Source organism: Podarcis gaigeae (genome assembly GCF_964106915.1).
Source record: "Podarcis gaigeae genome assembly, chromosome: 1".
NCBI lineage: Eukaryota > Metazoa > Chordata > Lepidosauria > Squamata > Lacertidae > Podarcis > Podarcis gaigeae.
In genome coordinates, this window is record NC_139678.1 from 27,458,235 (window position 1) to 27,476,517 (window position 18,283).

The 18,283-nt window shown below is 42.5% G+C and overlaps 1 protein-coding gene across 3 annotated transcripts in view; it reads left to right on the plus strand.

Moving 5' to 3' along the window:
• The window catches only part of STON2 (stonin 2), a 64,706-nt gene extending 47,135 nt beyond the window's left edge, over positions 1-17,571 (plus strand). For all 3 annotated transcript variants that reach the window (XM_083732733.1, XM_083732734.1, XM_083732735.1), the window contains 3 exons: positions 6,127-7,989; positions 12,970-13,172; positions 14,099-17,571. In XM_083732733.1, coding sequence (XP_083588859.1) covers positions 6,127-7,989; positions 12,970-13,172; positions 14,099-14,182 — 2,150 coding nt within the window. In that variant the 3' untranslated portion in view covers positions 14,183-17,571. The remainder of the gene's footprint in view (positions 1-6,126; positions 7,990-12,969; positions 13,173-14,098) is intronic.
• The last annotated feature ends 712 nt before the right edge of the window (positions 17,572-18,283 follow it).

Here is an 18,283-nt window from a genome sequence, read left to right on the forward strand (position 1 = left end):
TCAACCCAAAAAAACAGTGACAATTTGTTGTTACAGAAAGCTTCAAAAACGACACTATGTAAATTGTCTACTTCCTTCTCATCTTGTGCAGGCATTTTGTTTGTCATATTCAGCAGATAGAAGATACAGTTCTGCATTAACATTTGATCCTTAGGAAATACCCACCAGAAGCAGGAAACCGGTGTTACTATTTTTGAGTTCAAGAGAAAACCAATGAGAACTGCTCTGGGCAATGTTGTGAAAGCATGTTTTGAAAATAGAAATGGCTGCTTTTTCTTTTTCTTTTTTTTCATCTTCCCTGTCGTGTGAAATCCTGAAGAAGTTATAAATCTATCCACATATATTATATTCTTAGATATGGCTAAATCCCACCTTTGAGTGTCATTCACCATTTATGAAATTAACCTTGCTGTGGCTCCTGCAACCCGTATACCAACCAATCGCCAAAAGTACTGATAAGGAACCCTCTCTTGCTTTGGAACTGCTGATTTTGGCTGATCTGGCAAACCTGCTATCAGTTTATCAGCAAAACAGGTGCAGCAAAGGCAAGTTTCTTTACAGCTTTTTCCTGTACAAAAGCTTGTATTGTCTCTGATCTCCTTGTAGTTGGCCTGCAGAAATCACCTGGCTAAGACTTGAACTGGAACTCCCTGTCTGTTATTTTAGCCACCAGAATGTCATAATAACAAAATAGTCACTGTGTAAACATATTGGAGTTGTACTGGAGAGCTGTGACTCAGCTATTTTAGTCAAAAAACAATGATTTGAATGTGTTATTATAAACATGCAACACCAGATGGCGTCAGAGAGCAGACATTTTTTGTACGCGATTTTCCATAGGTTTCCCCTCCTTTTGTTACAACTATCTAATTTCTGACTTATTTATAGCGTGTGTGTTTTCCTGCATGTAGTTCCATCCCTGATAGAACAAATTAATCTTATATTGACCATACTTTCCTTGGTCCTATTTTAAAGCAAACATGTTCTGTGTTTTCAGAAGCAGAACAAGAGACAGTTATGTCTGAATGTGCTGTGGCTTCTGTCCTTTAATACCTGGTGGATATCTTCTGTGTTGTGCTTTTTTCCTTTCCTTTCAAGACTTTGTACCTGCCATTCCACTACCTGAAAGTATAAACTCCAACCAGTGACTAGAAATAACAACAGATGAATCCTCCATATACAAACTCCAGTTGCACCTTAAAGAGATATGTATGATGCGTTATCTCCCCTGTGCAGCTATCTGATATTAGCAGCCTGTTAATGGTCTTTATGGCAGCAATGAAACTCCTGTATGTAGCCATCTCAGATAGGAATATGTGAGGAGGCAGATATTAAGCTGTGTGCGGATATGAGCCAGGTCTGAGGTCCTAGCAGGCTGGGAGCTTGTCCTTTCAGCATGTTTGTATCTGCTGAATGGAAGGAGACTTTGAATCTCAAGAGCTCAGTCAAATGATGAATTGGGTTCTACCTTATGGAAGCTTCTGCCCCAGTGAATCTGTTAGTCTTTTATATGCCACAAGATTCTTTTTGTCTCTTATTAGTGCACTAGCTTAAGGTTGAACAAGATGGGTAAAGACTGGAACCTTGGGAGTAGGGGAGCTTTGGTCTCAATCCAGGTCAGGCCTCCCTCACCTGCTCTTCGTATTGTGGGGGGCATAGTCTCCACTTCATTCAAGAGGAAACTTTTCTTTAACATAATAGCAGACACATGGTGCCTGAGGCTGTTTGGAACTGGATCAGGAGACAAAGAGTTAAAGCCCCTATTTCACGGACACAAGAGGGTCCCAATCCAGGATGTTTCCTTATGTCATAAATGGCAAACGAAGACTCAGGGGCCAAATGTGTCCCTCCAGGGGGATCTGGCCAAGCCACACACCTCACCAGTCCTGCTTTGAACCCCTCTAGATAATTTGTGTCTGGCTAGAATGTGTCCTTGAACTCTTGATAGTGCTTTTTATTTGTCTTTTACAAAGGTAAAAAATTACATTCATTGCTCTGTGCACTTTTTCCTCTGGCCCCACCAAACAAAAGTCATGTGGCCCCAGGAAGGAAGAAGGGAATTTGGTCCTTGGGATGAGAAATGTTCCTCATCCTTGCCTTTATGCCCTTGTGGGCTTCTTGTAGCTCACACTGGGAAACAGAATACTGAACCAGGCAGACGTTTGGTCTGATCTAGCAGTACTCTTATTGTGCAGCATCTGAGATCCGCTTCTTTCCCTGGTGCTTTGGGATTTAACTTGTAGCTGCATTCTAGCCTATGTGGCTTAAAGGTAACTGTGTGCTTTGACTGGGACAGGGAACATCCGACGGCATGTCCCGTTAGAGTGTTGTGGGTATCAAGGAGTTAACACTCTGTGTTCAGTAGAAATGTTGACTCAGCATCATGTGATGAGTCAGCATCAGGAAACCAAGATATGGGGAGTTGCCTAATTGGTCTGTAGCCAACTGGTATAAAAAGGTATGGCTGTCTGTCACACACACACACACACACACACACACGGGGGGGGGGGGGCTTCTCCCCTGTGTGTAATCCCACCTATGTATGCTGATTCCTGAGTGTAAGAAGAGTGCTTTATGATGACACAAGACTGCAACTGGAATAGAGTGGCTGGGAAACCCAGCCAGATGGGTGGGGTATTATTATTATTATTATTATTATTATATTATTATTATTATTATTATTATTATTATTATTAAGCACTACTTAAAATACGGCTTGGCTCCTGAGTGCTTCATGTGGGGGCATCCTTATATTGCAACATGTATCTGCTGTATAACGTGATGGGTGGCCTTGAGCAAAAGCACTTTCTCTCAGCCTAATTTCTACCTCACCAGTTGTGGCGAGAATAAATTGCTTCCCTGAGCAGGGCAGGGTGCGTGCAACAATGGAACAGTCTTCCCATGGAGCCTTGGAATGCAAGACCAAATTCCAAAAATATTTCCCTGTCAAGGCAAATTACCTGAGCATGGAAAAAGAGCTAAAATATGGCACATCCCATATTCTCTCGCGTTGTTGGATTTCCTCGGTCAGGGTGTATGTGTGTGGACCCAAAGGTTCCCTATGATGGCTTACCTAAATTATTAAAATGTAATGTTAGGAGTTCCAGGGCCTCACTTACCCAATTGGACATTTACGTGGAACCTCAGGTCTGTATACGTTTGCACACGAGGCCCCTGCTTTCCCCTCTCTTGGCCCTGGAGATGGGAGGCATAAAAGACCTCCTGTGACAGCAGGTCGAAGGGCCACGAGTGCAGCTGGAGCTTTAGCAAACACAGTGAGGAAAGAGCCTGCAGAACCACCCAGGCGACTTGTGTGAGGGTAGGCTACAAGTACGAACCAGCCGCAAATAGAATAAAGTGTCTGCACATGTTTTCAGCTTGCTACTTCAGTTATTATTGCTAATCTTCACCCTGTATGAATAATCAAAAGCTTTGCTGCCCTCAAGTTCTGTGAATATTGAGTCGGAGGTCATTCAGACGCTAACTAAAATAGTTCTCTCAGCAGCACCATGTAGATAAAGAGGTTGGGGAACCACATTTTCTACTAGCTCTGGGTTCTTTTATCAGCTTTCTTCAGCCCCTCCCCATTACCTTCCAAGTCAGCTTTCTACCCAAGCAGCCTACAGTATCGTTGAAAGCGCTTCTGCTGGATGATGAGCTGCATTTACTGAAGTCCTTGTGTAGTTAGGAAATGCACTCTTTTCCAAGCAAAGTGTTCTTCCCCACCCACACCGTGTTCTGTTCAAGGTCACAGATATAGTTGGCAAGGCTGCTATATTCTTCTTTTTGTTGTTGAAAAATACGGTACTACAAAGCTGTGGTACCTCAGGTTAAGTGCTTAATTTGTTCCGGAGGTCTGTTCTTAAACTGAAATTGTTCTTAACAGTGGTACCTCAGGTTAAGTGCTTAATTTGTTCCGGAGGTCTGTTCTTAAACTGAAATTGTTCTTAACCTGAAGCACCACTTTAGCTAATGGGGCCTCCTGCTGCTGTCGCGCCGCCAGAGCACGATTTCTGTTCTTATCCTGAAGCAAAGTTCTTAACCTGAGGTACTATTTCTGGGCTAGCGGAGTCTGTAACCTGAAGCGTATGTAACCTGAAACATATATAACCTGAGGTACCACTGTATTCATTTTATGCCTTCAGTAGCTATTAGCTGTGGATTGGGGGCAGGTATTCTAAGAAAATAGTTCATGGCTTTGTTTGTTTCAGTTTTGATTTACAGAACTTTAACATTACAAATAGGAATTATTGAAAGCCCTCATCAGGGAAGACTAAAAGGATGATCTAGTGTCATGTTACAGTGGGTGCCCTCAGGGAGGTTAAGCATAGGCCCAGGTTCAAAATGTAATCTAGAGGTGAGGTCAAGCAACAGGTGAATACTAAAAGGAATAGGCATGGTACATCATAAGCTCAGGTCCAAGGAGCCAGAGACCTGTGTTATTTTCAGCAACTGGAAGGTTCAAAAGAAGGCCTGATATCAAATCAAATCATTGGGTGTCCAATGCAAAAACTGGCAAAGCACAGAGAAGGAGTGTTCATTTGCAATATGGGCATTGCACTTTGATCTTCTGTTTCTCTCAACTTTCCATTGTACTCTCTGAGGACATTTCATACATGCCTGTAGGATCCTGCAAGCATGCTCCTGAGTAAGAGGAAGATGTGGAGCATGGCATCTCTGGGAAATATTTTAGGCTTTTTTAGCTATATAGACTGTGCAAATGCAACATAGTAGGCTTCTGTGAAAATCTCACTGTGTACCCTTTTGAGATCTACCAATGAATTGGTGTCGTGGGGGTCGTGGGGTAAATGTTTTGCAGTAAGTGTATAATTTTGGAAGAGGTCTCTTAGGTTTGTCTGGCTTTGTGGCACCACCTTCTGGACATACTGTTAAATTATTCTGGCTCAACAAGGCTGATAGTTCTGAAGGTGGCATGACAACAAGGGCCCTTATTCATGCATTACCTGGCAATATGTTTGCCATCTTGAAAAGTCAGAGCTGCGTGGCATATGCAAACAGTAATCATATGGCTTGCCTGGGCATATGAGATGAGATGCTTCTCGCATAGGAACTAACCACACAATCCAGGTTCTCAGTGTGGTTTTCATAGTCATGGGGAGTAAAACCTGCATAATACCATTTAGATTCCCAATTCCTTTAACCCTTCACTGACCATTTATGAGATGTTTAACAGCGACGTGTTTAGTAGTCAAGAGCAGAGTTTTGATAGTTCATATTTCATTTATTGAAATATATTTTATCTCAAATCTGTTTCATAAATTAATGGTGGAGGTTTGGCTTCCTCATCTGTTGTTATTCTCTCCTCCACAGAACATGACAAGCTGTCAACGATTGTGCATAGGCTAGAGACAGATTTATGTGGTTGATGAAAGCACTTGTAAATGCAAATGAGCAAGCAACAGTTTTATTATTATTTGTAAAATTCTGTACAGTAGAATTACATTTTCTGGCTCCATGAATCTGACCAGTAGTTACAAACAAAATCTGAACAGAAAGCAGAATCAGAATGTCTAGCTCCATATGAGCTCTTGCGAAGGAGGTTGCTTATTTCTGTAAGTGGTTTCTCCCTTCTAAAGGAGACAAAAGCACTTTGTCTAACATGCTGTCCCCCCTTTAAAAAACTTTCTATTGTACTTGCATTGTGTTTGTAATTATGGCATTCATTGGGCTGTATGCAATATAATGCTAAAGTGAAGGTTCTGTTAGCACAATGGCACATGCTCCCCCTGTGTGACCCCCAAATCTGCCCTCCACAACTCTCCAGAGTAGTAGTAGTAATAATAATAATAATAATAATAAATTTATTATTTATACCCCACCCATCTGGCTGGGCTTCCCCAGCTACTCTGGGCAGCTTCCAGCAGAATATTAAAATACAATGATTCATCAAATATTAAAAGCTTCCCTAAACAGGGCTGTTTAGTAAATTTAGAGATGGTGTGGGATGCACATGGGTGGAGGAGGAAATACTGTTGTGCTAGTGCTAATCCCTGTGCTAGCACAGCTATTTAGTTGCATACCACCCTTTGTAGACATGATGAAACGTACTATGATGTCTAGAACTTGCATCCTAGGATTGACACTTCTTCTCATTTCTCCATATAGACAATTCCTCATCCTTTCTCGAAGATGAAGAGCTAGGCATGGAGGCCACCAGCTGGCAGCTGAATAGCACATCTGTAAACGGCCATAGTGAAACCCCAACCACAGCTCGTTTCCCCAGCTGGGTGACTTTTGATGACAATGAAGTCAGCTGCAATTCTCCATCCACTTTATCCCCCGTAAAAGCAGATTCCCCACCATTAGTAGCAACTGCAGCAGCAGCAGTCACAACAACACAGATCACAGATGTGAACTCTCTTACCCTCTCCTCATCCTTTAAGAAAAGGGAACGCCCCAGAAGTGCATTGGCTGACCTCCCTAAAATTCAGAAACTAGACCTTTCTTCAATAACCAGCTTGCCTTCGTTTAGTGGGACACCCCCTTGGAGTGCTACTAACCCTTTCCTTGATGAATCCCTGAGGGATGTTCAGCCTTCTCCTATCAACCCATTCAGCTCTTTCTTTGAAGAACGGGACAGGCATTCTCAAACCTCTCCCATTTCTGGTAGAAACCAGAGAGACTCCCTCATTATCCTCCATCAGGAGCCTGACTGCATCAGCTTTAATGAGCCAAGTAAACACCTCAGGCACAGAGATGCTGTCGAGCAGCTCAAGCAACTCCAGATTGGGGACCCAGATCAGCTGAGCAGTCCTACTCTGCCCGATGACGACCCCACAGTGCCAACTGAGCTATACAGCACCGTGTCCTTTTTGGGTCCACCTCCGCGAAAAGATGGCTGGCCAATGATGCTGAGGATACCAGAAAAGAAGAACATCATGTCATCTAGACACTGGGGGCCGATTTACGTCAAGCTGACCGAGAGCCGGTACTTGCAGCTCTTTTACGAGAAGGGATTGGAAAAGCCTTTCAAGGAATTCAAGCTTGACATCAGCCATGAGATTTCAGAACCCAAACTCCAGAACTATGATGAGAATGGGAGGATACACAGTGTGAGGATAGATCGCATCACCTACAAGGAAAAGAGAAAGTACCAGCCAAAGCCTGCTGTCTCTCACATAGCGGAGAGGGAGCAGGTTATCAAGCTGGGTACCACCAGCTATGAAGACTTCCTCAGCTTCATCAGGGCGGTCCAGGATACACTAATGGATTTGCCTGCCTCGTCAACAGACCTGAGCACAGTGGGATTGAACTACCAAGAGGAGGAAATCACTGTGGATGTAAAGGACGAGTTCTATGGCACCTTGGCCAAAAGAGACAATAGGATTTTGCAGCACAATGTGTTGACCCGAGTGCACGTTCTCACTTTCCTTTCTGGCCTGGCGGAATGCAGGCTGGGTCTCAACGATGTCCTTGTCAAAGGGAACGAAATCGTCTCGCGGCAGGACATCATGCCCACTACCACCACCAAGTGGATTAAGCTGTACGATTGCCAGTTCCACTCCTGCGTGGAGGAGGAGGCCTTCGCCAGCGCCCGCGTCATTCAATTTAACCCCTTGGACGCCTGCAGGTTTGAACTGATGCGCTTCAGAAGCGTGTTTTCCGAGAAGACGCTGCCTTTCACCTTGAGGGTTGCAGCTAGCATCAACGGTGCCGAGGTGGAGCTCCAGAGCTGGCTGATGATGTCTCCAGGGTTCTCCTCCAACAGAGACCCTCTCACTCAGGTCCCCTGTGAAAATGTGATGGTCCGCTACCCAGTGCCACAGGAGTGGGTGAAAAACTTCCGCAGAGATAGTGTCCTCGGGGAAAAGTCTTTGAAAGCAAAGGTGAACAAAAGCGCCAGCTTTGGATCCACCAGTGTGTCCGGTTCTGAGCCAGTAATGAGAGTAACACTAGGAACTGCCAAATATGAGCATGCCTTTAATTCCATCGTGTGGAGGATAAATCGGCTGCCCGACAAAAACTCTGGTGGGTACTTGTGCTTCAACTGGGTAATAATACTGGGAAAAGTTGTATTTTGGGTGCTGGGTCATATTGGAGGAACGTGCAACATTAATGGATCAAACGGTGTTCTGTCAGAAGGTGCAAACAGAATGCCTGCATAAAGCGAAGTAATTACATTTTTTGAAGATATGAAAATTTGCAACAGTAATAGTAGTAATTAAACATAGCAGTACTTGATTGTATTGAATATCACTTCTCATGGTTCTTAATTGCCTCCCCTTTTTTTCGTTTTGCTTTTCTTCCCACCATCCCCCAAAATCTGACTCTGCTTACCCCAAGAGTTTATAGGAGTCCCCTCAAAGAGCAACAATTCCCAGCACCCATAAGGAACTGTAGTTCCCAGAATTCTTTGGGGGAAGCAAAGACTGTTAAAGTGGTAAACGAGTGCTTTAAATGTATGATGTATAAGATGATACAGGAAAAACTTTGTTGGAGAAGTTTGTTTGTTTAAGAACCCTTTGCAAGAAAAACTTAGCAGCGTATGCACAGGGTCTTGTTTAGGTAAAAATATCAAAAATGAGAAGGCAGAATGGACCCCACCATCCTTCTCTTCTTTTCTCAATATTTCATTTTTCTCCTCATCCCGTTTACCATTCAAAGCCTAGTCTCCCTGTCCTCCAACTCCTTTCTTTCTCCCTTCTATCACAAGCTGTGGCAAAAAACAAAAGCCCTGTTATATGAAAATGTATTTTTTAAACATTTTATACCTCACATTTCAAAATAAAAGCTTCAAGGCAACTTGGCAAGCATGAACTGAAACATCCAGTGAGAAATTAAGAAACTATATACTAGACACAGCAATAAAAACCAATTCAGCAGAGGTTAAAAAGACTAAAAGGAGAAACATCGAATAATCAAAATGACAATAAAAGCATTAACAAAAACAACCTCGATCAAAAGGAATCTGAACAACAGGTGTTAGAATCCAGGTATGTCCTGGAAAAGGTAAGAATTGCATCGATGGCTGGTTTGTTTGCTTTTCTCTACTTTGAAATGGGACTGGGGTGGGGCGAGAGGACAACAGACCAAAACTGACATTCTGCATATGTTTGGGAAGAAGGATTTCCTCACAACTTCCTATCTAGGAAGAAAGAAAGCTCAGAGTCAGAGCTTTCAGGCATTGGCTCTGGCACTATTATGATTTGGCTGTGGAATAAGTGTGTTAAGCCAAAAGGCATATGCCTAGCTTTATGCAGAATCCCATTTTTCTAACCTTGTGCACCCTTCATATCTGCTGCTGGGCCTTGTTCTGACAGGCTGTAAACCTCTCTGGGCTGAACCACTTGAGGCTGCAGGTAGAAGCTGACATGAATAAAACTCCTATATTCCAAAGCCTCCAAACACAGAGAGCTTGATGGGCAGGGGGGATGCTATAATAAACCCTTCTCCCTAACATCTGATTTAATTCAGGGGGCATTGTTTATTGGTAGGAGTCAGTCATGTGAGTCCCCACCTGCAGTCTGTAGTGGTTCATCCCAGACACAGATTTACTACCTTACTAATGAGCAGAGCTACATCTTTCTTTGTATACATAATTTGGGCCGCTTTGCTATATAATGTGAAGGTGATGACTATACCCCAAAAAATAGTGCAATCCTATGCTTGTTTACTCAGAAGTAAGTCCATTATATACCCAAGCAGGTGTACATAGCCTTAGCCTAATGGGTCTTTCTGGCATCTCATTAAATTGGCCCAACTTAAGCCTTGCTTTAGTTATGCGTGCAAGTTTCCCCTTGCTAAGCACAAGGCAAGTGTTGTCACTGCACAGATGTCTCTTGTTGTTGTGCTTGAGGGGCAGCTGTTTTTATATAATCTATGTCACAGAACCAGTCCAAAAAAACAACAACAGCCCTATGCTGTGGAATTGGATTCCGTGAGGAGCATTTATGTGGCTGTTCCAGGAACAGCTTGGTAACTTCTAACGCAGTCCCCTGATTCATAAGCAACGTGTTGATGCTGGCTGATAAAACAAGCCTTGTTTACAGCCTGTGAGGAGTCTCAGTCCCAACTGGACAGGATTCAGGGCTCCAGCGTGAAAGTGTGTTTTTTAGTCAGTCAACAGGCAAGCCGAACAAAGAATGTTAAGAAAACATTGATTCATCAAAGGAGTTTCTGCCTTGACTGTGGAGAAATACGATGCATTTCAAAGGACAGCACAACTTAAACCACAGCTTTGGATCTGAAGACTGGAAAACTGGTGTCTAATCAATGTTCATCAATACTGAATGCCCCTTTCTCCCTAGTGCATTATGTTAAATATCTGAATCTGAAAATGCTAAAGCACATTTTCCTATGAAGCTCACACTGTTTATATAGCACACATAAAAATAAATATATTCCAGTTTAAACAATATATATTTGACAGAGGAAGATTCCACATTTCAATAGGACCTACATCTGAGTAAACATATTTAGGATTATAGGTTTAGGTCACATTCTAATCTGTGCTGCCCATGTTCATGCATGTCTCAACCTGCACTGATCCTTCACCTGCCCACACTATAGATAGGAGGTATTAGCAATTACAGTCCAGATACAGAGGCATACATGCTTCTCCCATACTACCCAGTTCCTGATTCTAAAGAAACATCTTCCTGTTCTCCTGTTACTAATACTAAAAAGCAAAGAGGGAACATGAACAGCTCTACCCAGACGTACTCTTTGTGACTCTGCCAAGGTTTTCGCTTGCACAAGGTCTGGGGAGGTTATATGACATCCACTATTGCCATAACTGAGCATTCAATTTGATTTATGGGGAGGTCATATGGTGTTACATCAAGCAACGGTTATCCCACCTTTTCCAGTTTGTTTTCCTGTCACTTTCCTTACTGCAAATCAGGTTTCTTGCAGTGCAAGATGACCTAATTCACTGCAATCACACAACCTGAATTTGCTGCCATGTGACTGAATCCTACTCACAAAATAATGTTAGTCTGAAAATGGTTCCAGAACACACTTGTCAAAATTTTGGTGTCATAGACAAAAACATGCTTTGCATCCATGAGAATCATTTAAAAGTCAGCACTGGATTATGTTATCCACACAACTTACGTGCTGACTACTTCCTGTATATTGGATGCAACAGGAATCTGACATTAGATCACTGGCATTAAAGCAGGCATTTGGGGACCTAAGCCTAGTGTGGCTTGTTATGGTCACCTGGTAAATTCAAGGGTGCAGCAAGATTTGAACAGTGGGTTTCCAGAGTTACAACCCACAAACTTACCTACAATTGCTGCACCAGCTGTACTAAATCAGTGACTTCCCAATGTGGGTTTTTTTCTTTGCCTTTATTGCCTTTTCTAAAGGGTATATGGGGCTCTCTGTAGTTGTAGTTGTTCTTTAGTCGTTTAGTCGCATCCGACTCTTTGTGACCCCATGGACCAGAACACGCCAGGTACTCCTGTCTTCCACTGCCTCCCGCAGTTTGATCAAACTCATGCTGGTAGCTTCGAGAACACTGTCCAGCCATCTTGTCCTCTGTCGTCCCCTTCTCCTTGTGCCCTCCATCTTTCTCAACATCAGGGTCTTTTCCAGGGAGTCTTCTCTTCTCATGAGGTGGCCAAAGTATTGGAGCCTCAGCTTCAGGATTTGTCCTTCCAGTGAGCATTCAGGGCTGATTTCCTTAAGAATGGATAGATTTGATCTTCTTGCAGTCCATGGGACTCTCAAGAGTCTCCTCCAGCACCATAATTCAAAAGCATCAATTCTTCGGTGATCAGCCTTCTTTATGGTCCAGCTCTCACTTCCATACATCACTACTGGGAAAAACAGAGCTTTAACTATTCAGACCTTTGTTGGCAAGGTGATGTCTCTGCTTTTTAAGATGCTGTCTAGGTTTGTCATTGCTTTTCGTGTAAATCCTCAGCGGTCTAGAAAATAATTATTCCACTCTGATGTAAACAGCCAAAGATGCTTCCCAATTCTGATTTCTAGTAACATTTTCTGGGACCTTTGGCAAATCACATAAGTCTCTTCTATATTTGCATATCAACTTTGCTTTATGGCTGACAAACACTGAGTCCAACATTTTGTTCAATAAATTACACATCCAAGAATCTTCTAATTGACTATTTCCTGAAAAGTATCAATGAAAGGGGTGATTTACAAGGCAGGTATTTATTGGAGCTTCACAGGAAAAAAGCAACTGGGAATTGAGTTAAGCAGAAGAGCAAATGGGAGAAAAAATTAGCAGGCTCCTTTCTGCCACTTCCACTGAAAATCTGTCTCCTGGTGGTGTTTTTTGGTGAACAAGTGAGTTCCCCCCCCCCCCACATCCCTACATCACGGTGAAGTGTGTGCCAAAGAGCTCCTGTTCCCTAGATTTCCAAAACATGAAAACACAGAACTTGACTCAAGAAATACTGCCAGTGGGAACTAGCCCATCCCTAAATAAATGTTTTAATATTCTTTGAAATCTTGCCTAAGCCCTCTTGATTTCAATAGGACTTCAAGCTTTAATAGTGTTATATGGATTGGATAGTTAGAAGGCTCACACTTGTCTTTCTTTTATTAGAGGGGCGTGGGCGTGCCCATTACTGATTTAGAGCTTTAAACAGTATAATATCGTATGTCTTGGTATGATCCAAATGATTCCATCAGCTAATATTAGTTGACAGTTTGTCCAGATTCCTTCCAGTATCTATTATAACAGTTTTATCAACACTGGTGTAAAGCATGGAAGAGTCATTCAGTTACTTTTACAAGAGGTTCTTAAATACTCTTCTAGAATATGTTGTAACATCATACTGAAACCTCACATCATACTGAAACCCCAGTAGTTTGATTCTCGTTTTTCAATCATGACATGACAACAGCATTCTGACTCATAACCATCTAATTAATGAAGCTGGCTTTCCTGTTTTGTTCTGCTTTTAAGCCTTCTGAAGGCTTGATTTCAAAGAAAAAGTTTTTTAATTTCCATGCTCTTTTGCCCTTTTGTAGCTTCTGGTCACCCACATTGTTTCTTCTGCCACCTGGAGCTTGGCTCAGACCGGGAAGTGCCTTCTAACTTTGTCCGCTATGTGGATGTGGAGTTTGACATGCCAACCACTTCAGCATCCAAAGCCACCATCCGGTCCATCTCTGTGGAAGGCAAGACAGATGTCAGGAAGTGGGTCAACTATTCAGCACATTACAGTTACAAGGTACGAGCGAGCAGCTTTCTTCCAGGGATTAAGTGAATTGGGGTTAGTTAGTTTGTTTGCAAATGAAACTATTTTATAGTATGTCCATCGGGATCACGAACGGCAGTGAACGACTAGATTCTCCATGTTGTCTTATATAAGTCTTCTACCATAAATTTTGAAGTAGAACTACAATAGGCTTTGTAACTCAGTGGTAGATTATACGTCTTGAATGGAAAAGGCCCCAGATTCAGTCCTTGGCAACTCTAGATATCTGATGGTACGGCTCTGAAAGATCTCTTGCCTGAAACTGTTGCGATCCCCTGAGAGTAAACAACACTGAGCTAGATGGAGTCAGTGGTCTAACTCTGTTGAAGACACCTTTATATGTTCATAAACCTAGGAAGAGGAGAAATACATCAGATACTCCTCCCATTTTTGCTATAGGAACAGCGATGTGGGTGTTGCAGAAGGAAGGCTGGAATTACTGTACTAAGTCCCTACCTCCTTGAGCTCCTTCATTGTCTAATTTCAATCCAGCAGGCTTGAGGGTTCTTCCCATCAAATGGGACATTATGACACTGAGTCCATGCTAATCTCCTCACCCAATGCAATTTTGCCAACAACAATGAGGATTGATGGGGTTGCTATGATTGGAATCTGTCCCACTTTTGCAGATGAGAGTCTCATGTGTAGAAGGGTATATATGTCCACTGTCTTCACTGTAGAGCAGAGATGGAGAACTTAACGGCCTTCAGAAGTTTCTCGACTACAGCTTCCATTGTCCCTGAGCATTGCCCATGCTGACTGAGGCTTATGGGTACTGAAGTCCAACAATAGCTGATGGAGGGCCCAGGTTCCCCATCCCTGCTTCAGAGCAGGTTGCCATTGGCTGATGTAGAAATATTACTGTTCTTTTCCCACAACTCCCAACTTCCTCTTATCAGGTGGAGATAGAGCAGAAGAAGAACCTGAATCCAGATGTGATGGAAGAACACACTGATAACCCCAAGGACTGTGCTGTGCAGTGAAAGGAAAGGTCCATCTGCAGTTGGAACAGAAGAATCAACAGGCCTTGAAGAAGAGGGAACAGCAAGTTGCTCCTGTTTTAGGAAAAGCCGGAAAGAATCTGGAGCGCCATAGGGTTTCCTTGTCCTCTATGTCTATACTTAGAGAGGAACCTATTTTGGGATTTGTTTACAGCAGACTGGTGGCTTTGGTAGAAGCACACTAAGCATATAGTATATAGGCTTACAACTGATTCAAGCCTGCCTTCGTCTCTGACACTAATCTTCTTACAGTGATATAATGGTATTTTTTTTCAACTCAAAAGGTGTAACTCTAGTCTTATTGACAGTCTTTCTCCCCCTACTGTGTGCTTGACATTACCTGAACTCTTGCAATTCAGTCCTCAGAAGAGCTCTTCCAGGTACTCTGCAGAAGCACTGAGGGGGAGGAAGGAATGAGAGATGCACCACAGCATCCCTTGGGTTTTCTATCATGTCCATGACACTTAGTGAAACATTTTAACAGCTTTTCTTCTCCACCAGTGTAGACCGAACCACTGGGAATTCCACTGGGTGAAGGACAAGTGGATTGACCTTCCCTTCTTATCATCTCCAAGGTAGAACATTTAAAAATTGCACATTTCCTTGGATTTTGGTGGCCAGAAAGCTTCCTTTATTCACTTAGACTGACAGCGGGGCCAGGATTATTCTTTAGACTTGACATAATTATAGCTGCCAGTAGAGTGGACTAGGATAATATTTGATCAGGCTTGACTGGGAGGATACTGGAAGGAAATAATTTCATTTAAATTAATGGTCAAGTGAATGGTCGGGTGGACTGGTTACTTCTCTGACAGATGACAATTTATATTCTTTGATAGGGATAGGGAAAGGAGGTGCTCTGTTTATTTTTTTGTAGATGTTGACAATGCTGCTTTCATGTTCTGTCCCAAAACCTACATCTTATTTTAGAAAGACTGCAGTGCCACAGTTGTGTGTGATATTCTTACTTTATAATGTACTGGCATAATGGCATAGCAGTCAGTGTTGTCAGTACTCTTTGAATTCTCTGTCTACAGTAGTCTCACACAAGTGCAAAAATTAACAAAGTCCAGTTTCCACCCCACATGACTGTAAAGATAATCTTGAAAATGTCTGGATATACCTGAGCAGAATGTTCAAGGGTCAGGTGGTAAATGGAGTTGGAAAGCAGCATGGGACTTCAGCACAGAGGCATTATCATGCAGTTGGGTCGATCAGCTCCATTTGTTGTGTGTGCGACAACTGGTACACAAATATACAACCATCCCTCTTTTTTCACCCACAATATTCATTGCTATTCCACCTGTGGGTGGAGCTTAACAGAATATATGCCATGTGGGAGAGTTTTATCCCTCTCAATCACTCCTCCACCACCTTTTTACATTGTGAAAATGTGAACAGGTATCTCTGTACCTGTGCACATGCACCTTAAAACAACAACAACAACCCAATAATTCCAGAAGAGCTCAAGGTCAAATCTTGTCAACATGCTTCACAATGGGCAAAATGGAGGATAGTGTATTGGCATGGACATGTGATGCCGTAGTACAAACAACTAATTTTATCTAGATTAGAGGTGGGGAATCCTGAGTTTCCCCCCACCCCAGCAGGCTACTTTGGCAGGTGGGTACTGTTGTCCAGCTGTCAATCACCAGACATCACTCTGGTCCTCTCCAGTCCTTTAAGTTTCACCCCTGTGCAGAAGTGAATTCTAAGAACATTCAAAACATCATGATGGAAAACCCCAAACCCTGAGAAGATACAAATCCAAAGAAACACTACCATGCTGCCCTTCACTTACACCCTAAGTCTGATTTATACATGCATTTTCATTACTGGATGAGAGTAATGAAAGGATGTCTTTTGTGTTCTAATGGGCACCACAGAGAGAATTTTCATTTCACATCACCTGTAAGTTAATAGCCAAGACCCAGCTCTATACATGTGGAGCTGTTTTTAAAATGCAGTGGACATGCCTATCATCCCTTTGGAGGGGAGGTGGCAACAGAGAGGTACTAAATCCAGCCTTCTTCCTTTTCCTTCCCAACAGGTGATAGGTAAGATTACTGTTTGTTGAAGAGGAACGTGTTATGCACAGCTCAATCATGGAGAGGAATCACATCTACAGCACCTGGTGGTGGATGAGAATCCTCATCTATATAGCCCCTAACTAGATTTGAGCAAAAGCTTTGCAGTGGAGTCCACTTCCATATGCAGGTGGCAGTCATTAGGTATAAAGTAATCAAATGAACATATGTGAACTAGACCCACTTAAAAGCTGATCCTCCAGAGGATGCTAAAGCTTGGACCTTGCTGTTTCATAGCAGTCTCTGAAAATACTTCACTGCATGTCCTGCATGGGTTTTGCGCACTGGGGGGGGGCACTGTGAGAATAGGATGCTGGGCTAAGATCAGCAGGTTCTTATGTTCCTAAATATGCTACAGATTCATCAGGTACATATAAGAACATGTACAGCTGATCTTAGAGCTGTAAGAATAAAGTCAGCTGATCTTAGAGAAAGCATTTGGACAGAGCAGGATGGATAAGGGTGAAGATATCTCTTAGATGTTTGGAGTCCCAATGTATTAGGTTTCTAAGGATAACAATCAGTATCTTGTGAGTTGTGCCCAGATTTCCATTCACACCCTAAAGCTTCGAATTCAACATGTCCCATGCATCCCGTTCCATTCTGGAGATGTCATTATGTAGAATGCACTACAGCCCTTAGGCTTACAAGGCCATTTGTGATGGTTAGCAGGTGTAAATTCAAAGCTAGGTAGTATAAGACCCAGAAGCACCTTCTCGAATGGAAAATGGCAGGAGACAAGGCTATAGTCTTGAGCAGAAGAGGCTGGGGCACATCATTGATGTTTATGTCCTCACAAGTGAGCATGACAGCTGGCTGATTATATCTGCGTTTGGTAGATTTGCCTTCAATTGACTTGCCAATATCCTGCCTACTGTTCCGAAAAGTTACATAGCATATAATACCATTTGGCTTTAGTCCTTCTTCTGCGGTATTGTCAGCTGTGCAGGGACTGATAGAATACCCTGCTAATTTATTGTGGAAAGAAACTCTGTCTCTTTGCTATAAAAAGGGCGTTGTGTTGCTTTCAGTCTGCTCTTTGCTGCCTCCATCCAGACAGATTGTTCATGACCTCTTGCACTATTGTGATTGATTGAGTGGGTTGGGTTTTTTTACATATTTTGTAACAGGTTTCTACCTTTTGATGTTGTACTATGAGAGAGTCTACACACTGGTTGATACTTTAGACATTTTGTTGCCCCCCCAAAAAAAAACTTCTCTGAGAAATGTTCTTTTGAGTTTCTTTGTGGGAGGAACTGTTGAATAAAAGCAAACGAAATGCTAGCTTTATTGAAGTCAATTTATTTGTGTTGGCATTCTACTTACAGATCAACATTCATAGTGCATAAGCATTAAAACTTCTTTCGAACCAAAGCCCATACCTGTGGCCTATGAATATATTACTAATACTGTCATTGATAGTATTATACATCATATATAGTGTGAATAGGGAAGGGGGCTGAGGGTGAGAGTGCTGTTTATTGAATTCATAGGTGAATTAAGATTTGGATCTGCGCCTTTCTGGCTCAAAGCTGACATTCTAAGACTGTAATCTTAATTGCACGTAGCTGGGGGTAATTCAGTAGGACTTATCTTGTTAGTCACCATGTTCTCAATTTCAGCCTCTGCATCTAAAGGAAAATGTTTCGGAGTGTGTGCAGACTGCATTTTCCCAACCCTTGAGCAGTCTGCCCCACACACATGATATTACAGGGTAGGGTTTGCAAGCAGGTTTGAGCAATGAGACCTCACTTAAACAAGGCCTGGTATAATCATTATGCTGGACATGGTCAAATAAAAAATGAAAACAGGCAGCATGCTGCAATAACTCTAATGTGATGCCAACTAACCGGTTGTCTGTGGGCTGGGTGAGGGCTGTATACAACTACTGCACATATGGATGTGGTTACCCTGCCCACATTGAACTATGTACAAATAAGTCCATGCTTAAAACAAGGCTTAAAACATTAGTTGCTCTCAAAGTTTTGCTGTACAA